This window comes from Dreissena polymorpha, chromosome 4 (assembly GCF_020536995.1).
Source record: "Dreissena polymorpha isolate Duluth1 chromosome 4, UMN_Dpol_1.0, whole genome shotgun sequence".
Classification (NCBI taxonomy): domain Eukaryota; kingdom Metazoa; phylum Mollusca; class Bivalvia; order Myida; family Dreissenidae; genus Dreissena; species Dreissena polymorpha.
In genome coordinates, this window is record NC_068358.1 from 93,694,606 (window position 1) to 93,715,566 (window position 20,961).

General features: G+C 32.2%; 1 protein-coding gene across 1 annotated transcript; it reads right to left on the reverse strand.

The window, feature by feature from the left end:
- Window positions 1-2,165: 2,165 nt before the first annotated feature.
- On the reverse strand, window positions 2,166-3,744 carry LOC127876409 (NF-kappa-B inhibitor cactus-like). The gene has a single exon (XM_052421642.1). The coding sequence runs from the start codon at window positions 3,673-3,675 to the stop codon at window positions 2,602-2,604; it is 1,074 nt and encodes a 357-aa protein (XP_052277602.1). The 5' UTR covers window positions 3,676-3,744; the 3' UTR covers window positions 2,166-2,601.
- Window positions 3,745-20,961: the final 17,217 nt, after the last annotated feature.

The window sequence follows — 20,961 nt, forward strand, 5'->3', positions numbered from 1 at the left end:
AACACATTTATGTTTTCATCATAAGATCAGAGCATACATGCACATTAAATCAGAGTAGACACAAACACATTTATGTTTTCATCATAAGATCAGAGCATACATGTGTATATAAGGTATCATGCGACAGGTTGAATTTGGTATATTTGAAATATGCGTCGTCGGCTGAATCCCTTATAAACCAACAACATTGTACTTCCATATTTTTAAGTAAATGCCATTTGTTTCGATATGTTTATCAACGTATGTATACATGTAGAAATCGACTGCTGTTTTAAACAGTAACTTTGCTTTAAAACGATATTTGTGGAGTAAATATATACATAATGTTTACGATTTGTTCTCGTATGTTCGGGTATTGTGTAACATACGCTAGACATTGACAAAACAGATATGCTGTAGCAATAGGTCATTAGTCTAGGACGGTGCAATATGACTATGCATTTCTTATTTAAAGACCGAAACTTAGTGAAAAAGATTTTATTTTTATTACGATTTAGATAATACTCGAGCCATTATATTATTTGTTTACTTACATTGACGTATTCTAATCAATTGTACACATCGATTTGAATTACTGTTTTTCAATATCAATTTGAAAGGTATTGTACGATTATCCGATAAAAAATAACGTGAAAATATTGTTTTCAACACTTAAACGAAGCCTGTATGTTTAGGGGACTCAAAGTCATATGTTTAGTTTGTTCATATGCATACTCTGTTGGACTAAGCTATTATTTTGTTTGCGTTCATACACAGTCAGATAAGACTTTGTAGTTAGTTTGTTTACTTGCATAATCAGTAACATAAGACTAGATGTGAACTTGTTGAAGAATGTAAGACCTGTAAAGTGCATGCGTCAATAGTTCATTTTTTAAATTCAGTTTGCATCGGTGAAAATACTTGACATATGCAGCTGGAATGTGGTACATCTTAAGATGGATGTTTTTTTTATGGCAGTATTTGGATTACATAATTGCATGCCAAAGATTTGAATTGATGTTGTAACTTTAATGTACTCGTATTCATACTATGATGTAAAGATGAAGAAGTTTTTTTAAATTAATAAATCATTTACTAAAATAGAACATATACATAGATTGACAGAGAATATAATGACTAGTGTTTAGTTATCATTTTAATAACAAAATGCTGATTCAGATCTTCTTGTTCATTATTAAGCACCATACTGCAATGATACACACGCAGACAATCTTCTCATAATTTGGCACCTCAGGTGAAAAAAAAGTTTTGGAATGGTCCAGATGCTATACGCAAAACAATAACATTGCACTTCGCCCTATAACATAAACCAACATAAATTTAAGGTATTGGTGTTTGCTCAAACTTTTAAACCGCCGATGAATGTAAAGGTATACTGAAGAATTATAATATAAATATCATGTAAAGGAATTCAAATTTAATTCAATAACAGCTAAATGAAAAACATATAGTTTTTAAATATTTACAGAAATACTGCATATAAGCTACTGTTGGTGTAAGATGTGACAACCTACATAAGTTAATTTGAAATTCTATATAGCAAGGGAAATATAATACACGAATTTAGAATTTGAATGCCGATGAACATCAACTTATTGCAGATACTGTATGTATTATTCCGATAAAACAATTACACTTAAAACGAATGCTTTACGGAATGTTAACATGCAATGTATTTATAATAAACATATTCACATATTAACAATAAAGAACTTCTTATGTTATTATAATGTTCAAACATGCATTAAAAAATACGTACACTTATGCAATTACGTATCTATTCTAAACTTCATGAACAACCGTGGAATTAGTGCGACAGCTACATAATAGACAATAATAAACAACAAGTCATATTGCAACGTTTGCTAAGCCTACGACTTATATCATATGAGCTTATATGGATAATAATACAGAATAACAATACACAAACAAACAGGAAAACACAATGCATATAACCACAAACAATAGGTACAAACACGTTCTTACAAAAACTGGAAATCGTTTGTAAATGAATAAAACACTTCAAAATTGGCACCATGAGTACAAAGATGAAAAACTTAACAACGTGAACCGTATCGAGCCGACGGCTCGATAAAAGGGGACTAGCAGTAATAAAATCAGCGACAAAAGAACGGCATATAATTTGCAACACGTGTATGTGTTGAAAAATGTAAAGTTCAGCACTAATTAAAGACAACAATCGAACTATGTACAATATGTACAATACACCTAACGCCTGAAACAGTATTAAATAATATGTGTGTGTATATATATAATATCAATTGTCACGTGGTATTTTAAGTTTATCCAGTTTATTTTTGGACAACCTGAGTGTAATAATCGGTTGCCATAGCAACATGTTTGCTGAACTTAATTAATTATATTGTAAGTTGTTTTACAAATAACGTGTTGGAGCATTGGCACAGTTTACAGTCGAACTTTAAGTATGACTGGAGCATACATACATCATAAAACACTTACCGAGTACGAAATAAATGCGCATGGTAACGTAACAAGGAGAGATATGTAGAAATACGTTAGGTAATAGTGAAGCCAAACAAAAAGGTAAACTAACGTTAACAGAAACATCATAGTGATACTTCAATCTGAGTCACAGTCCACAGATTCTGCGCTATGCTTTGCGCCTGCAGCCGCAAGGATCGTGTATACCCCGTCCTGGTTGTAGTCCCGGGCCAGGTCAAGGGGCGTGTATCCGCTGTACGTCCGTGCGTCTATATTGCACGATCTAACACTCATTAACGTCCGCACCAGTTTGACGTCACCGCTAATACACGTCATGTGAAGAACAGTTCTACCCGCTTTCCGCTCGATCATGTTCAAGTCTACGTCGCGTTCGATGAGGTGTTGTAATATATCCATGTGCCTATTCATGACTGCAAGATGTAGACAGGTCAAACCGTCGTAGTTCGCGATATCGAAATCCTGTGGAATTCGTTGATAAGGTATATCGTATGGATTGCGCTGGATTTCTCCGTGTCGTACTGGCTCTAACAAATATCGAACAATTTCGTACAAACCATCACGACAAGCTATATGAAGCGGCGTATTGCCGTTCCTATCGACTGCCGTGACGTCTGCGCCTGCGCACATCAGCTGTCGCACGATGTCCATCATTCGCATAATGACCGCCAAATGGAGCGGCGTTTGGAAGAGTTTGTTTCGTATGGACAGAAACTTATACGCTGGAGCCATTTTGATAAATATACTAACCAACAACAGTTTTTCCATAATAATTGCAAGGTGCAAAGGCGTATCGCCGTCAGCGTCTTTTTCAAACATTTCTTCCGTATAACACACGATGTCCTGTTGTGTAGTTCTTTGAAGTAAATTATTGACATTAACACTATTTAAATCTTGGTGTCCATTAGATTGAAGGTCGGACAAGTCACATGAGTCTAGTTCATCACACAGCATTGTCACCGAGGGATATTTATCCTTCGCAGAGAATGGATCTGTTGTGACTACTGAGGACGGCGATTCGTCTGTCCGAAGGCAATCCCCCTCCTCCTCCGATATCTGCCGGGCATCCGTAAACATGGCTATTCTGGATTTCTTCACAGTGTGGTGCGTTCCTTCCATATTGCAGGTCAAATGTGATAGTTTGCTACGAATAGCATCGGCCTCTTTTCCATCAGTATCATTCAGTTTTGTCATATTTGCTTTCAGTTATTTTCTGAAAAATATTACGTTACCCTTAAGTTAATTGTGAAACGTGAAACAACAATCGCTATAACCATACCATGAAAGTGACTGAGGCCACGGGTAATATAACCCAGTTTTGAAAATCGTTAATTGAAGTTGATTTCTCGATTACCCGTGCCTGCAACTATACTTGACATGCTTCGTCGAATATTGGGAAATTTACAAAAATGGAAAATATAATATTTTAAATCCACTAGCAAACTATCAAACAGACTTGCCAAAATGTTGACAAATTTTTAAACTATCAAAGTCCCTTGTTAGCTTAATGCAATATATTGTTGTAAGATATATTAAATCTCACGGAGCATGCGATATTAATTTGTCCAAACGTGGGTTGGTATTCTTTTGACATAAATCGTAAGTTTTCGTGTGGATTGCTGTGGGAGAAACATCCCTCACAACGAGATACACCTTTCATGTTATGCGTCCCTCCCTGTTATTCAACACCAGGCGGGGGAGTACTTAGTACATGTTAACTCAAAACACAAATTTAACACTTAACTTCCTGCTGTAAAAAGGTTCTGAACAGTATCGTGCTCACTAAACCTTATGTACTTCAAAACTAAAACGGTTATTGGTATTAAACGCTCATCGTTCAATAAACTACAGATATTGTAGGAGGAACTATAATTAAGCCAAATAAGTAAGTTGTTCGTTTGCATTATCATCGGCAAAAAACGGTTGGTAGATCGGCTGAACGGTTTTGTGTTCATTTCGAGATGTATGAGGTCCTTCCGCCGGAGGCTACATTGTGAGAGGACTCGGTTTGCGTCCGAAACCCCCTACGTAATAAATTAACTAGAGTCCTGTTGTGTAGTTCTTTGAAGTAAATTATTGACATTAACACTATTTAAATCTTGGTGTCCATTAGATTGAAGGCCGGACGAAGTTTAAATTATTGCTGCAATTTACCAGCTATACAAGTTCCGTTATGTATATTGATTATGTTTGTTCTTAATCATGTACTCTGATAATGGGTCGGTATTAGTGTTTTGTCATAGGTATGACGTATGAGCTTCGTTGTTTATATCCATAAAAAGTATGTTGGTCTTTTGTTTTTGTAATGCTATATGTATCTAAGAGAATACACACCATACAAAGAGTACACTTAAACCAACCATACGAACATATGTGGACATTGTTGTACATAGTTTGTGTTAATTTTATTTGTTACAAAAATCCTCTAAAATTATTTAGCTATCATAACATTATGTCAAATACCGGTGATTAATGTTTAATTTGGAATTACAGGCATACTATTATATAACGCCTCCAAATATGTCTGCTACTTCTTTCCACAGTTCATGCTATCATCAGGTGAAAGTAACGACATTTACTATGTATTTCCTATAAATAGGAATTGAAGTCTATTGTATATCCCTCAAGGGACCTTTTTCCACGGTTTGGTAAATTTACAAAATGATACAAATAATGTGTCAGATTCGCAAATTGTCATTGTAGTTATGATATTTGTGAGGAAATCGTTTTGGTCGTTATATTTTGTGATACTACGAGAATTGCTTATATAAAGTATAAAATGACAAAAATGAGTTACATTTTTAAGTTAATTTATAAATTAGAAACTTGAAATATATAAACACAAATATAACACCAAAAACAACTATATGAGCGACCAACAAAAATCCTTGATTAATAACGCCACTTAACGACACTTAAAATACTAATACATAATGTTTAAGTAAAATAAAATGAAAACTCTTACCACCTGCTAACCATGCTAGTTTATGACTACTTTTAAAAAATGCGGTACTATATCGTGACCAGGTGATCATTTCACAATCTGTTGAAATATTGGGATTCCAGTGTTTCATAGTTTGAACGTCGATCGATTTACCGGTCAAAAATGTGGTAGTTATTAAAACTTTATATGTTTTAACATTAACTTTCCCGTAATTCTGGAGTGTCATTTTTTTCGTTTATTCGGAAATTTTAGCATACTTATACAGGCCCACAATTTATAGAATCCAATATGCTAGAAATATATAAAAACTGACATATCACCTATAGCTACTCGGAAATACTTTTTGCCTTCGTTCACTATTCACTTTGAATACACTTAATTGGTAGTACAATGTATCAGGCCAATTAAGAGGAATTAATTTGCATTTTAGAACGTGTTTACTGAGTACATTTTATGTAAAAAAAGAAATTTATCCTAATATATAAGAACTATGCAAAGTCGTGTTTGGACATTTTCTTAAAACATTCAACATTAAATGGTACGTTTTATATATTTCCTTTTGTATTTAACGCAATAAAAGATTTATTGTCGACTTTCGCGATTGCAAAATACAAAATATCAGTTGTATTTTAATGTCATAGACTTTTATACTCACAAATTTAACATATTTGTAATATGTTCATTAACCAACAAATTTATGATTAAACGCTAATGATTCTACATAAACAAAATGTATAATTTTTGTTTCATAAACAAACTAAAATGCCGTTTTCTTGGATTTGTGAAACGCTAAGATTCCCGGCTCAATAATGGGTTTCCGTTCATGTATGATCTGTATCATCTATATGTTACCCCCCAAAAAGTTAAACAGGCGGTGGGGTTAGAGATGTAGCATCTACAGCTATTGTCAGTCGAATTGTATGACTGGAGTAGATTAAAAGAAATTACGACCACATTTTCAATTTGAATGTTAGAACATAATTGTTGAACAGGAATATTTGAAATTGATGGAGAAACCCGTAGATGCTGGCTTTAAACCGACTAACAATAAACGCTTTACGTAACGGTGTTAACATGTGAACATCTGGAATTCCGTCAAGTTTCGATTTGTATAGTTTGAGAATATTTCAAACAGAGGGAAATAGTACTTTTACTAAAGAGGACTTAAAGCATGAATGTTGAAGAAATTTAGTTTGTATGTATTCCTTTTCGAGAAAGGTAGGTACTGTGATAATTTATTGAATTATTGGACATTTTATATTATTGTGTTGAAATGTGACGCATTATAATACCAACAAGGCTATTAATTGGCTAAATTGGTCGTACATGTTTCGATTTAGAACAGCGTTATATCTTGGTGTTCGGGTGTTCTTTAAACTTTACATTCACATTGAGAATGACACACTTTGTAACACAATATGAACATTGACATTTTATAAGTTGACAGGCAATCATCAGCTTTTAATTTGTTAATTAATTGGTTGTACATGTTTCGATTTAGAACAATGTCATTTACTTTGTGTTGGTTAGTACCTCGTTGTTTTACTTATTTATAGGCCTAAACCGAATGAATCCGGTCCTAACTCTAGATCATCAGTAAAACGAAACAAGATGCAATCGTGAACGATTTTAAGATGCTAAATAGTTGCAGAATGTTTGTATTTTAACGTTTTACACCAATGGTACTTGTTTTACAGTCTTTCTATAGTGATTAGCCTTTCGTATAGCACTTTTTGTTGCTGGAAGTTTTTATATTGCATTATGGTATTGGAAAGTGTTTAGGGATCTGTAACAATAAGAACAGCTGTACAAAAATCTGATTGGATAGAAAGTGGGCAGTTTTAATGACTGGTTAAAAAGTTATTATCTTGGTTAATTTATCGACTACGCTCATCAATTCTATACCAACATTTCAAAAATCGAAATTTATTGTATAAATTTCGCTTAGCGAGACACAATCAAATGACGCCAATCGTAAATTAACTAACATGTATTTGTATCTTATTATAAGTAAAACATTGATGACTTGTTTATGTTTATAACACGAGACCATAGAATAAAAATTAATACATCGAATAAGATTTTGTGTAGTGTGAAAAGCCAAGAACCAAGGCATTATAAATATACATTTTTTTCAGATTACTACTAGTCTCGGTTTGACGTGTCGTACCAAAAATGTAATAACAGTTGCACTTGTTTTTGCATCGTGATGACTTTTATGAAACCACTAATTTTAATTTATTTTGATATGTTTGTGAAAGCCTAAACTGTATTTAGGGGCCAATAAATTTTTCTCAACTAGAAAATATTAACATACGCTGGTAAAAGTATCAAATCTTTACAAAATACTATCTTTACCTTGCTTTCTTCTACATGGAGGTTAATATCGATTTATATTGTAATTGCGTATGATGCTTATATGATAACAAAAAAACAATTTTTTACGCGGTCTCTTCATTTCATTGAATTTATATAAACGTAAAGCATGACATACATCTTAAATAATCGGAAACTACAAAATAAGGAATTGTAAAATAAAACAAGAATAATATGATTTTCCCTTTTCTAACGTTCTTCCAAGTGGGCGTTTAAGTGCGTTTAAATAAAAACATATTTCATTGGAGTCTCGCTTATTATATCTGTGTAATTCCACAAACGATATATGACTCTTGTTCTATAAAATATAATAAGAAACATCAGATTGTCTTAGGAATCTTCTTACTTCCGGTACAATTAACACATGACACATAAGGAAAGTATGTCTTGTCAAATAGCTGAGCTTGTATAAACCGTTATGTAATTGGATTGGCTTAAACAAAATGAAACTATTCGAATAATCTATCATTATATTTGATAAACACATAAACACGTCAAAATTTAAATCGCTTATATGTTAATTATTCAGTTTTGCTGTAACCTGGAAATATTTATGGACGTGAACATTTGTAGTTTCTTGCTAAGGTCTTGCTTAAAAAAATAATCCGGGAACTAAAATGCGATTAATAATCTCGTCTGTTTATGTGGTTTAACAATTGCTTCGTGGAACAAATAAGGAAGATGATTGTCTTGTGTATGACCTATTTTTATTAGTTTAAGAAACCCGGAAATTGTGGTATGTTTCCTACTTCTACATTTAACCCGGAAAACACTACAAGTATCCGGCAGAAATTAACCTAAATACATGTTTAACAATATTATAGTCATCAGTGAACATGATTGGTTATAGTCGCATGGTAGGCTTAATGAAACCCACTTAAAATAGCTCCAAATAACAACTTAAAACAAATGTACATGTTATTTCCGTATGCATGAGCATTTAACCGTAAATTAACTGATAACATGGAACACATGCCTCATGCACTAAACAATGGACAGTTGTTGCTTTAACAATATATTACAATTGTCGTAATTTGCTAGTGAAGACGTCCATCAGATGTTTGTACATACTGCGAATATGTATTTAATTCGTCTGCAGTAATCCTCCAACATAATGTCCGAAGACACATTTAAGTTCAAGCAATCCATTGGTAAATAAAGCATATTGCGTTGTATAACTACTTCGAGCATGCTTAACATTTTAAGAAATATTATAATAGATACGCAATCATTTATGATAAAGCTACTGTCCGAACACTCGTCTGCAGACAGACGCATGAACGCACATACCCTCATACATTGTGACTTCTTAATCGAAATGAAAAGAAACAGGGTTCATCACATACTATATCTTGCTTAAAATTATAATTGAGATTTGGATTTTATATGTTTTCCTTACATCTGTTGTTAAGGCATGTAGAGTGAAACTTTGTTGCGTTTAATTATAAATTAAATACGTATTTCAAATTAGTCATACAACGAAGTAGTTTTTCATTTACAAATTTTCCAAGAATTTGTCGCTTTATCCTGTCAGTCAACTAACGTAGTCAAAGTGCAGAGTGTTCACGTCTATTTACAAGCTGTATATTCTTTTAAACTGAACCCTTATATCTTGACATATAAGACATCTTGAATTAATCGAGCAAAAATTATTCTCGATGACAATATTGTTACGACAATTAATTATGTCCCTTTTTGTACCTTTGAAATTAAAATGATTACTTACCAAGATTAGACTGTTTATGATGTCTCAAATTTCCATAACGGCAAACAAAGAAACACTTACAGTACATATCATTTTATAAGCGTATGCCCGTTACCATGTGCATTTAACCTTGTAGACATTATGCACTTGTGCGACTTTCAATATCCATTAAAATGAACTTTTTTCAATCCTTTTTTTTAAATATCCAAAACAGAATTTTTCGTTCATACAGTTTAAGTAATGATACATTTATATTTATCGAAACTTAATTTCTTTATATATCCTTTAAATAAATCAGCATGCATTTCGGGACTTTACTTAAATGTTTGATTGTTATCACCTTTAAAATATTTGTGTTAGATTTCCTCATAAGGTAAATCTTTTTTTGTGTGTAGGTGATTTCCCGTTAAAGATCGAACATTGTTCATAACAGCCGGGTTTGATAAGCGCATTAAAGTAATGTACTTTCTTCCGCCGTACCCACCTGCACTGATTATGTTTTAATATGCAAACGACATAAGCTGATTTTGAAGAATACGTATTGTTTAAAAAAAGCCAGTTGTGAGATTTGCTGTGGATTATGTGACCAGTTTTTCGGGCTATTTTCCTTGAAATGTCGTGCTGGCATGTTTAAATGGTGGGCGTTTTAAATTATTAAGATAGTATATTGAGACATGAAACAGGACTTTAAAAAGTTATCTTCAATTTGTCTTCTTTCTAATCAGCAATTTAAAACATGCATTTCAGTATTACATCAAATTTAAATAGCATCCTGTTAAAACAATACACACCATGTAACTTAAACTGATAACAGAGAAAGATAATCATTGAATAATCTCGCCTACTTTCGATATCCTGCGAGAAACAAAATATATGTAATAAAACAATTGTTTGAGCAGTAAATGTGTACTGCGTTATTTAATAAACCATGTTAAACTCGAACTGCTTTGAGGTTAATGTATATTCTTTAAATCGAGGCGGCTTTACGAAATATAAACCGAGTTATATGTATTTTATCGTATACTCGTGTATTGTAAATGACGTAAGAATAGTATTGGCACTTTTGTTTTCTTCAAATTATGATCGTATCATCTATTAAAATAATTAGATCTGCTTTTGTATGAGATAGTTGCAACAATTTATTTAAATATAACTCTGCTTCTGGTACATGTAAACCATTTATGTTCTCCTTTATTTACGCAAACATTTGTGTTCTAAGAAGAACTTTTAAAGACTACGTCTATCATTCTTAACATCTTCAAAGATGTAATTAGACTAGTATAATGTTGCGTTTCTCTGTGACTTTGCATAAACTATATTATTGTTTGAACTACACATGTTTAAACTGAATTTTTAGTAAAAAAACAGCAAGGAAAAGTCAACAAGAATTATTTATCTACATAGCATATTTATAATTTGAAAACTGGTTATATTCACATTTAGAATATCGTTTACTAGAATTTAAGACTCATGTATCATGCATTAGAACATAACAACCACGTCAAAATGGTATCAAGTTCATGACATTTATTTGGGCATATCAAGCATGTTTGAAATAGAAATCAATGCCATTAAATTTACCAGAACATACTGCACATGTCATAAATGGGAACCGATATCATGGCATGTTCTAGAACACACCACACTAATTACACATTTTTCTAACGATAATTAAAAACATAACATGTACTACAAAGTCAATCAATTTTAAAAGCGTGCAGCGATTCACAAATATCTGAAATAGGAAAATATATAAGATATAAACTAATACCACGAACAACATGATGCCATTCAGCCAAGAGATAAGTTATTGTAACAGTACCCTGCTCACCTGTTCAAAAGAAACGATTAAATGTATGAATCCATCTACAATATAATACAGGAAGACACGTCATACAAATTACATAAAAGTAACTCGACTTACTGGACCTAATATATCGCCAGTGCTTACCGTTTTAAATTCCTTATTGTTGTTACAAGCACACAAAGTTTTACAAGAAGTTCAATGAAGAAGGATTTGTTACGGTATTTTACTTCTATTAAGCACATGAACGGTGCCATTTAAACGTTCTAATCTGCAATTGAACAGAATTAAATATGGTTAACTGCTTGTGCTATTTTAAATATATTGAAAATGGTCATGTTACAACAGCTGAGATTGCGCAACAATTGAACGGTTCAATGTTGAAACGGTCACTTTCGAATCAGAGTTACACATGTTCCGGAAATACACACGGGCCATCATCATCGTCATCATCATCATCATCATCATCATCATCATCATCATCATCATCATCATCATCATCATCATCGTCATTATCATCATCATCCATTACTATTATTAGTATTATTGTTATATTTTAACAGCAAGACAATAATTTTAATTTGAAAAATCTGTCTTAAAATATCAACCTTAAAATATTCCGCTGTCAACCTGTCCTGTATTGAATTAACGTTTATAATGCATAACATATACATACAGTTAATTAACAACATGATTCGCTGCAATTCCTTATTTGAAACAGAAACTAAACAAACAAATGCATTTGCATGACATGACGTGGAATATTTTAGTTGGGACTACCTTACCCCGGAAAATGTCATGACGTGGTGGAATTTTAGGGAAGATACTTGTTGAATTGCTTTCCTAAACACGCTTTATTGTACAGACTGATAGAAGGTTTAAGTTTATAAGTATACGTTCAAGAATCTTACTATGCGGTTTCATACATATAGACACATTTGTGGTTTTAAATTGATTTCGTTTAATGATAGTTTGATACTTCCATTTACAATTACATAATGTAAAAAACTTTCACTTGCGTATATTTATTATAGTTACAAAATCAATGTACGATTAAGATCCATCAGTGTTATTATAAATAGAGTACTTATTCAAATTAAGAATGCTTTATTACGACATAACTATGTGTTCACATAGGCATCTTGTGCTACAGTGTTATATGCGTTAGCACAGAATATGCCGTTACACGTGTTTTGAATAAGTTGTTAGCAAACGACGTTATTGGAATTGAACAAAGCAAAGCTTTGGTTTAGCCATGCTTAAAACTGGACTATTAAGTTATTACATATTTGAAGCCAAACCTAATGTAACTATAGAATACACGAGAAACACTCATGGTACTTGCACATATCAACCTTCGCGCTATTAAACTGAAAGATTCTCATGGAACTCGAAATCTCGCACATATAAACCGCGATAAATGGTGATTTTTATCCTGACATTAACATTATCACGATATTTTGCATGTCAGACTTTTTTTCATTAATATATGAAAGTATCCGAAAACGCTTCCATAAACGCAGGTGGGCGATTTACGACCCTTTTGGTACTCTTTATATGGCCATAACCCAAACAGGAACTCGCTCACCTCATGAAACGCACCTTATTTACATATACCAATGAGTACTAGGGATTTTTGTCAAATTCCTTGAAACGAATTTTAAACAACTTCCTTACATGTTGTAAAGCTTTATTGCTTACATTTCGCAATGAGCGAGGTTCAGTACTTGTGTGCTGTATATTCAAAAATATAAAAACCTAAACATCGTTAAAAATATTTTCAATCCGAAAATTGAATGAGTTTTGAAAACATATATACAGTTATGCACTAGCAACCAGGTAGTTGGTGTCGAAATACAAGTACATGTGTACTTATTATTTTTTTAAAGTGAGACTATACGATTTTGTCAATTGTTAATGAATTGATATAAAATGTGTAAAAAACTTATTATACATATATTTTGATATAAATCAAAATAAAAATTAAGAAGAAAATGTGTCGAAAAATGCGAAATACGCCAGATATTTAATTTTGAAATCGAAAATGTCTGCATGTACGATATGAATCTAAATTTAGTTTAACGGTTCATTTTTAATATCTGCAACGATATCTATTCATACGACACACGAACACTAACTAAAAAGACGAATGCTTCGGTTATTGTAGGAAAATATATACGAAGTATTTTCGTCACAATCGGCTCGGGGCGCTAATTTGTCTTTTCTGCATTTTATGAAATTCGTCTTCAATGTATATTTTTTCTTGCCCGTTTTGTGTCATTGCAACATATTTTTATCAATATATTACAATTTAACACATAAAAATCGTATAGTCTCGCTTTAAACAAGTATATTTACTTTGTTATTTTATCATCATTACCATTTGCTTTCATCTTTAAGTATGTTGTTTATTGCTATCTCATAGTTATCTAATTTTAATGTTTTTATTCTTTCATTAGGTAAAGATATGACTTTCAGTTAAAACTATTTAAACTTTAAAATTACGAATATTGCCGACTGTTTTAAGTATGTTGTCGATGTATACGTGTTTTATATCGTCCCATAATGGACGCGTCTTTCGCTGTACGTACACAATCATCTCAAATTAAGAACGCTGAGCAATATCGGTATATTATTTTCAGCGAAACGAGTGTATGAAATAACCATTAAATGAAAATTGTGTAACAGAAAATCGATCGTATTGCTGAAAATAAAATAACTAAAGCGTGCATATTGTAGTGTTTGTTTGTAAAAACGAGACCTATGATACATATTTTTGTATACATGTATATAAATAGGTCTCATTTTTACAAACAAACACTACATTGTGTCTATTTAAGTTATAAAACGATGTCCCGGGACACTTTTCGAGGGAAAATAAAAGGTACTTGCAATTATGCATTAATTATTATATTGAAATAATATTGTTACTTTTTAAAACGTTGCGTGAACAGATGGAAATTAACTGTTTATGTATTAGTAAACTGTATACATTCATGGGATACGCAGTCGATATGTCCCATTTAGTATATATACAAATGCACAATATTACTCTCATACTGATAATACAATATTTAGATTGACTACTAAATATGTTGATATTTCTTACTTTACATGCTATTGCTAACTTATACTTACATGCGAAAACGAATAAGCACGCAGCGTTTTAAACATATTCAACTCAGCAAATAAGTTTTCATTACATATCATCGCGACAAGTGTTTGAACTCGAGGAATATGATGCAACCGACAAAGATGGTTTCTAAAACATATTAATTGTGATCTCATATCGCGCCACTGTGATATAAGAGGATGCGTGTTTAAGTGGTCATATTATTAAGTTTTTTGTCATATATACAATAGCAGTTCTCAAGTGGACGATAATTTAATGAAGCTCAAGCGCACAAACTTATCATACCATGAAATCCCAAAAAAATAATTCCAGGCCACAATAACGTCCCAAAACTACAATGTTTGGTTTTCCAACAAGTGTGCTGCTGAGTTTAAATGAAATGTAATATAATTTTAAGGCTTAAATATGCTAGTTAATTCTTAAGATATAAGTATGTTTTGCGCTATCATTGATTATTGTTGTATCATGTATGTAACTTTTACATGTATTAACATACTTTGAACATGCAGCGTTTATGTAGCTATTGCTATAAGGAACACGGATGTGGTATTTTTCGAAATACACTACGAAATATTCGTTGATTTTGAATAATGATGGTGCTTTAACAGTTTGTTTTAAACAAACTTACAACAATATTCATATTTAAAAAAAAATCACGGAGGAACCAACGTCGCATGACTATTTATTACAAATCTACTACTAACAGATTAAACTGAAAACATGAGGAAATGTAAGTCAAAACATAAAAACATAAATTGGTTTTAATAAGTAAAAAACTGGAAATGCGCAAACATATTTGCCATTACGTGTGCCCGAAACTGTTGGAGCATCTAGATAATATTCGCTGAGAAAAGGGGCCCATCATCAAACAATAAAAAACGACTTTTTATTCTTCCTCATAGTTGGTTTATACGGTACACTTGGCGAATGAAATCATTTATACATTTATGCCAGGAATTCACCAACTATCTCCTCATACAAAAGATAACTCAATCGATCTACCATCCCCTTGTCATTTGATGTTATATGGAGAAAGACTTCAAAAAATGTAACATACACGCAAAAAACACGAAACATAGTTGCATGTCTTCTTGCAACGTTGGTATAGCGAAAACTAAGGTAAATTGGTAAATTGACAAACTTAAAAAAATCAGATTCGCAAATTTTCGTTTTAGTTTTGACATTTGTGAGGAAACAGTAATACTGCACATTTACCGTTTTCTAAAATACCCATAATATGCATCATTTTACAATTTAAATACTTAAAAATTATAAAGCGTATAAAGGTTAAACGATAGAATAATTTGCAGAGTTCTGTTGTTGTCGTTATATTGTGTGATACTATGAGGATTGCATATATAAAGTATAAAATACATCATTCATTCTATGATCACAGATCGCCGAGTGGTCTCCGCGATAGACCTTAACTCCAGGGGTCATTTAAAGCATTTAATGACAAACTTCAATATATGCCACATTCTGTGATAAGGCCCCTTAAAGTGTCATGATTGGGATTCCAACTATTTTGTTAGTGATAGATGTAAATACCAATATGTACTTTGCACTTTGATATTCGATACACCAGTATACATTGCAATACCAGTCATTTTAAGTACACGCTAGACATCACAGTTTACAGTCCTACTTAACGTCCACTTATGTTTACTGTTTGAAACTCCTTATGAATCATTTTATTGATGACAATTTGAAACGTATCTATTTAGTCTTCCTTTTTTAGAAACGATAATAACATGCGGTCGCATAGTTAAGTTAGGCAACAAATAGTCTATATATAAAAATCTCCAGTCTTATATTACACCCGGACGTAAAACTAAGTCGATTGTATCCCTTAAACCAATCGCTAACTCCGTAAATAAAAAGAACTCATTTAAACTCTAAGGTTTTACATGATTTTACTTTTCTTTAGTTTGCTTTTTTTCGTATGCAGTGACTGGTAAACGGATTGCTTTTTTCTCTACAGATTTACATTTGCATAAACATTGATTCTTAAATTTTGACATTCTGCGAGGTAAGCCTTATAACATCACCTATCGTGTCCCACAACAATCGTTATAAAAATAATAAAACGACCTACGCCAACGTACCGTTTAAAAGTTATGTACTAGAATGTACAGGTGAATAAAAAACCCTGAAACCTCCAACACACATTATTTACCGAGTGATGGTTTAATGGCAATTCAACTGTATTTTAGGACCAATAACGCGTTATTGTCTATATTTCGCAACAAGGGTAAACAAACATTCCACACGTGACAATAATGTCATCTTTTTAACCAGCATCAACAAACGGACAGTGCCAGAAGAGAAAAATCAGAATCATGATATTTCATTGCTATTTTCTTTTGTATTATATTAACACATATGGATAAAAATGTTATTCAATCCAAGCCGAGAAGATATATGTGTAACCCTAGAGATTATATACTTTGTTAAGTAATTTAATATCCGTAAACGTTTAAAAACGTACAATAAAATTACTTATACAAATAGTGTATGAACGGTTTTTAAATCGTTAGTTCGAATGACAATATTTGCTTACCAATCAATTATTTTAGTTTTACTGTATCAGCTAATTTAGGATTTATGCTTTGAGTGGGACATGTTTTATTAACACAAAAGTCATGTTATTTATAATGATCTTTAAGATTTACCAAAGACATTAAATGTGTTAACTGTATATGTGTATACATATACTTACACAATCTCAAGCGCCAGTTCTTGAGTTTCTGTGCGGTCTCTTCAATATTGGTATTTAGAGAAACACTTTTATTCGTCCCTTATCACCTTAGTGAACCCGTTTGCCATAAACCAGTTTAAATTATCAATTCATTCATTGACGATTCCAATTCAGTGGCTCCATTTCAAATCTTATTGTTTTTTAGGTGGTGCTTTTTTGTCCTGCAATTTATGAGCACTTGCCAAAAGTAAACGACTAATGGAAGTCGAACAAAAAATATCTTTACTGCAAACGTCACTGTAGTTAAATTGTTCTTATAATCAACGTGGGTCCACACCGAAATATTGGACCTTAAGCTTTGACACGTTTGAAGTGTAAAGTAATTATGGTTATAAAGACTGCTTGACGTTATAGGGTTGACTAACTATGGATAATTCTATATATATATAATGAATCCTCAACCTTTTTTGTAAGCACCCACGATCCATTATTACGGGGATACGTGTCCTTCACATACTATAAATAGACGGATAAAGCAATGACAATCTCATCTTTATTTTCCTCTAAGCCGATGTTTTGGTGTATTTTCATTACTAGTATTAGTCACACGCCCGTGAGCGAATGACTATATGTTTTCGTGTTTTTGAATATTTTATATCACCTGATATGAAATATGAATAACACTCGTGATTTTTGGTTGTTTCCTTTAGACTGTAATAGAGGTGTTCAATATATCAAAAGTGAAGATCGTTTATCATTACGGTTTCCCAATGTGTATTGGCAATAACGTAAATTATTCACGAAACTATAAATAGAAGATGTCTATTTTGAAAGGGACTTACAGCAAACACGCGTTACAGTTACTAATAAATACGTATCCAAAATGCAGTTATATGAAAAAATAAAATCGTGAGGGATTCTCACTATTAAATTATATGACTTTTCCGTGGTTTGTCAATGCAACGTAAGTGTATCAGCACTAGACGTTATGTTATGTAATTTCAAAAAATATAACATATAGTATTGTTGTTCATTTTATTACAAATCCCGTATAATACAAACATGAACGCATTCATAACTCGGTTCAAAATAAATAACTATTGAAAGATGTACTTACATTTGGATTATTATGAAATATTTTCAATACATTTTTTGCTCTCATATACGACATGTACTAGGAAAGTTGTTCATGATAAAATTAAGTTCACCAGCATAACTAGACAACAAACTTCACCTGCAAACAACTAAACATATCTAGAAAAGTAAAAGCAGATCCGTGCACGTGGGTCATCACCAACATAAACAGGTACATAGTGAAAGCAGATCCATGCCCGTGGTACATCATCAACATAAACAGGTGTGTTGTAATCGCGTACGTAACTAAAAGTTTCAAAACCATTGAAAATATACTCTTTTCCCACAACATTTTTGTTTAAAGGATTTTGATTGTGATTACTTAAAAAAACTATTGATACCTGCTGATTTAGTTGTATCAACAATGGCCGTTATTGATGGGCTTCTCCACAAAACTTGTTAAAAAAGATCAAACGTACAAAACATGTTTTCTTGTGTTCACTTGGAGCAAAGATATGATCTGCCGATTCTTCCATGAAATTGCACAAATATTTAATGTATTGGTTTAAATGGAATAACCATTGCAATGAACACTTTAAACTTAATATTTCTAGACATTTGACCATTCAAAACTGAAACACGACATCATATCTTATCTTGTTTGTCCTGTGTACACGCGTTTCACTCACTTAAACAATTGTTTGTGTAACTTTATTGTTTTAAAAGGTCCTATAACATCACAACATATAGATTCTGTCATGCTGATAACTTGTGACGTTGTTGTAGACAGATGTATGCAAAGCTGATCGATCCTAAATTCCATTTGATGTGCTTTATTCCATAAATAACAACCTAAATACAAGCTGTGTTATGTTAGAACCATGTATGTTGTTAAGATCTTTGAATGAAAGATGTTGGTTACAACCTGGTTTGTCCTTAAAGTAGAACTGGAAGATGTGTTAGGTCGGCGTAGTCTTGCGCTGTGGATACGCCGGAGGAGAGTCCATGTACCAGGAGGTAACTCCACCATTCCGGTATGGTGACAACGAGAACAAAATACGCTTGGAGACATAATAGAACCAGGATCGACGAGATACGAAGCGCTCTTGGCTTACCGGCAGCATTGATGACATTTCATGTCAATTCGTCAAACAAGTTTTCCAAGAAATGTCTATCAAAGCATATTCTATATTTCTAATATTCAAGCATGTATGTCTGTTTTCGATACGAGACGGACCTGTTCAACAGTCTGAAGAAGTAATTCGGGATCCCAGCAACTGCTAATTTCTAAAAATAGATCTACTTCATTATGTTTTGGTGTGAAATCTTTCTGTTGGATATATTTCAAATGCCTTACTTTTTATTACTTTTAACATACTTTCTATACGTTTTTTATCTACCATACAGGTACGTAAATTGTTTTATATGTTATATACCAACGTACATAAGATGAATTGCTTTTATATATGTTTTTCTTCAAACTGCTGCTTTAAAAGGTCTGTACTTTCGATTTCCTAGCTTCATGCATGTATTCCAACGACAATGTCAATAAATTCTCTTATCATGAGTTAACAATAAAGTTAGTATTAAAAGATCCCCTTAACATCACTTTGAACGAATCTCTTATGTCGTATTTAGACACGAGGTGAACAGATACATCTTTGTGCAATTAGTCATTTTAAAGTGATATTATGGGCATCTAACAGTATATGCTATGTTTATATGTCTATCGCAATCGTTGTTTATTTTTGGTGTTTTCACTTCATATACACTTATATTTGTTAATGCAGCATCAACATACTAAAATAATATACCGTTAAGAGAAAAATAATGCATTTGAATATCAAGCGTACTTTCGTTGACAACTGACGAAAGAAATGATTCGATGAACGATGTGAATCTAAATTTAGTTTTAGTGCAGATTCGTCCATACGACACAAAGACACACTTTAATTTTACGGATCATTGTGGCTTAGAGGACTGGGTGAGTCATGTAAAATATCGAATATAATATATATTTTTATAAACAACTGGTAGCAAGATGAGTTGCAGATAATTGGTCAGTTACCACATTTTAACTAACTCTTTTGACCTGTTAATTCTTTTCAGCTCAATTCAACAGTGAAAATGCCCATAATATCACTTTAAGATGTTGAAATAGCCTTTGCGTATTTCGACAACCTCAGTACTTATTTTTGCTATTTGCAATATGTTGCTGATAATGAAATGCTTGTAGGCCTAATGACCTTTATCGACAATAATTTTCTTTTTACTTGTACATTTAGTTCAAATCATATTTTAATTATATAGTATTTGAAAGCAATACAATATGTTCGAATTAAGCGTCTCGCTTGGGTAGTCATGTCTCAGGGAGAATGATTAATATACCTCTGCCATTGACAGCGTTACAGGTTTTTATAAGAACATAAAGCAATTAGATTGTTTTAATAAAGTGAAACACTACAGGCTATGATTAAAGGTAAATCCAAGTATACTAGTACACGTTTGCGTCTGCAAGATAAACTATATGGCGAATATTTAATTTGTTTGTTTTAGATTTTTTTTTATGAATTGACGACTTTTACAAGTTTTCATTTTTATTGAGATACTGAACTTTTGATTGGTATATACAATTATGTAATTAATTGAAAAAGTGATGAAAAAAGTTTATCTTTAAAATGTCTGAAAATATAATTCACAAAATCATCACATGAAAGTGGTCAATTTGAGTTTCATCCTTAATTCT

Excerpts from the sequence above, each read along its gene's own strand:
- LOC127876409 (XM_052421642.1), bottom strand. The coding sequence starts at position 3,675 with ATGACAAAACTGAATGATACTGATGGAAAAGAGGCCGATGCTATTCGT.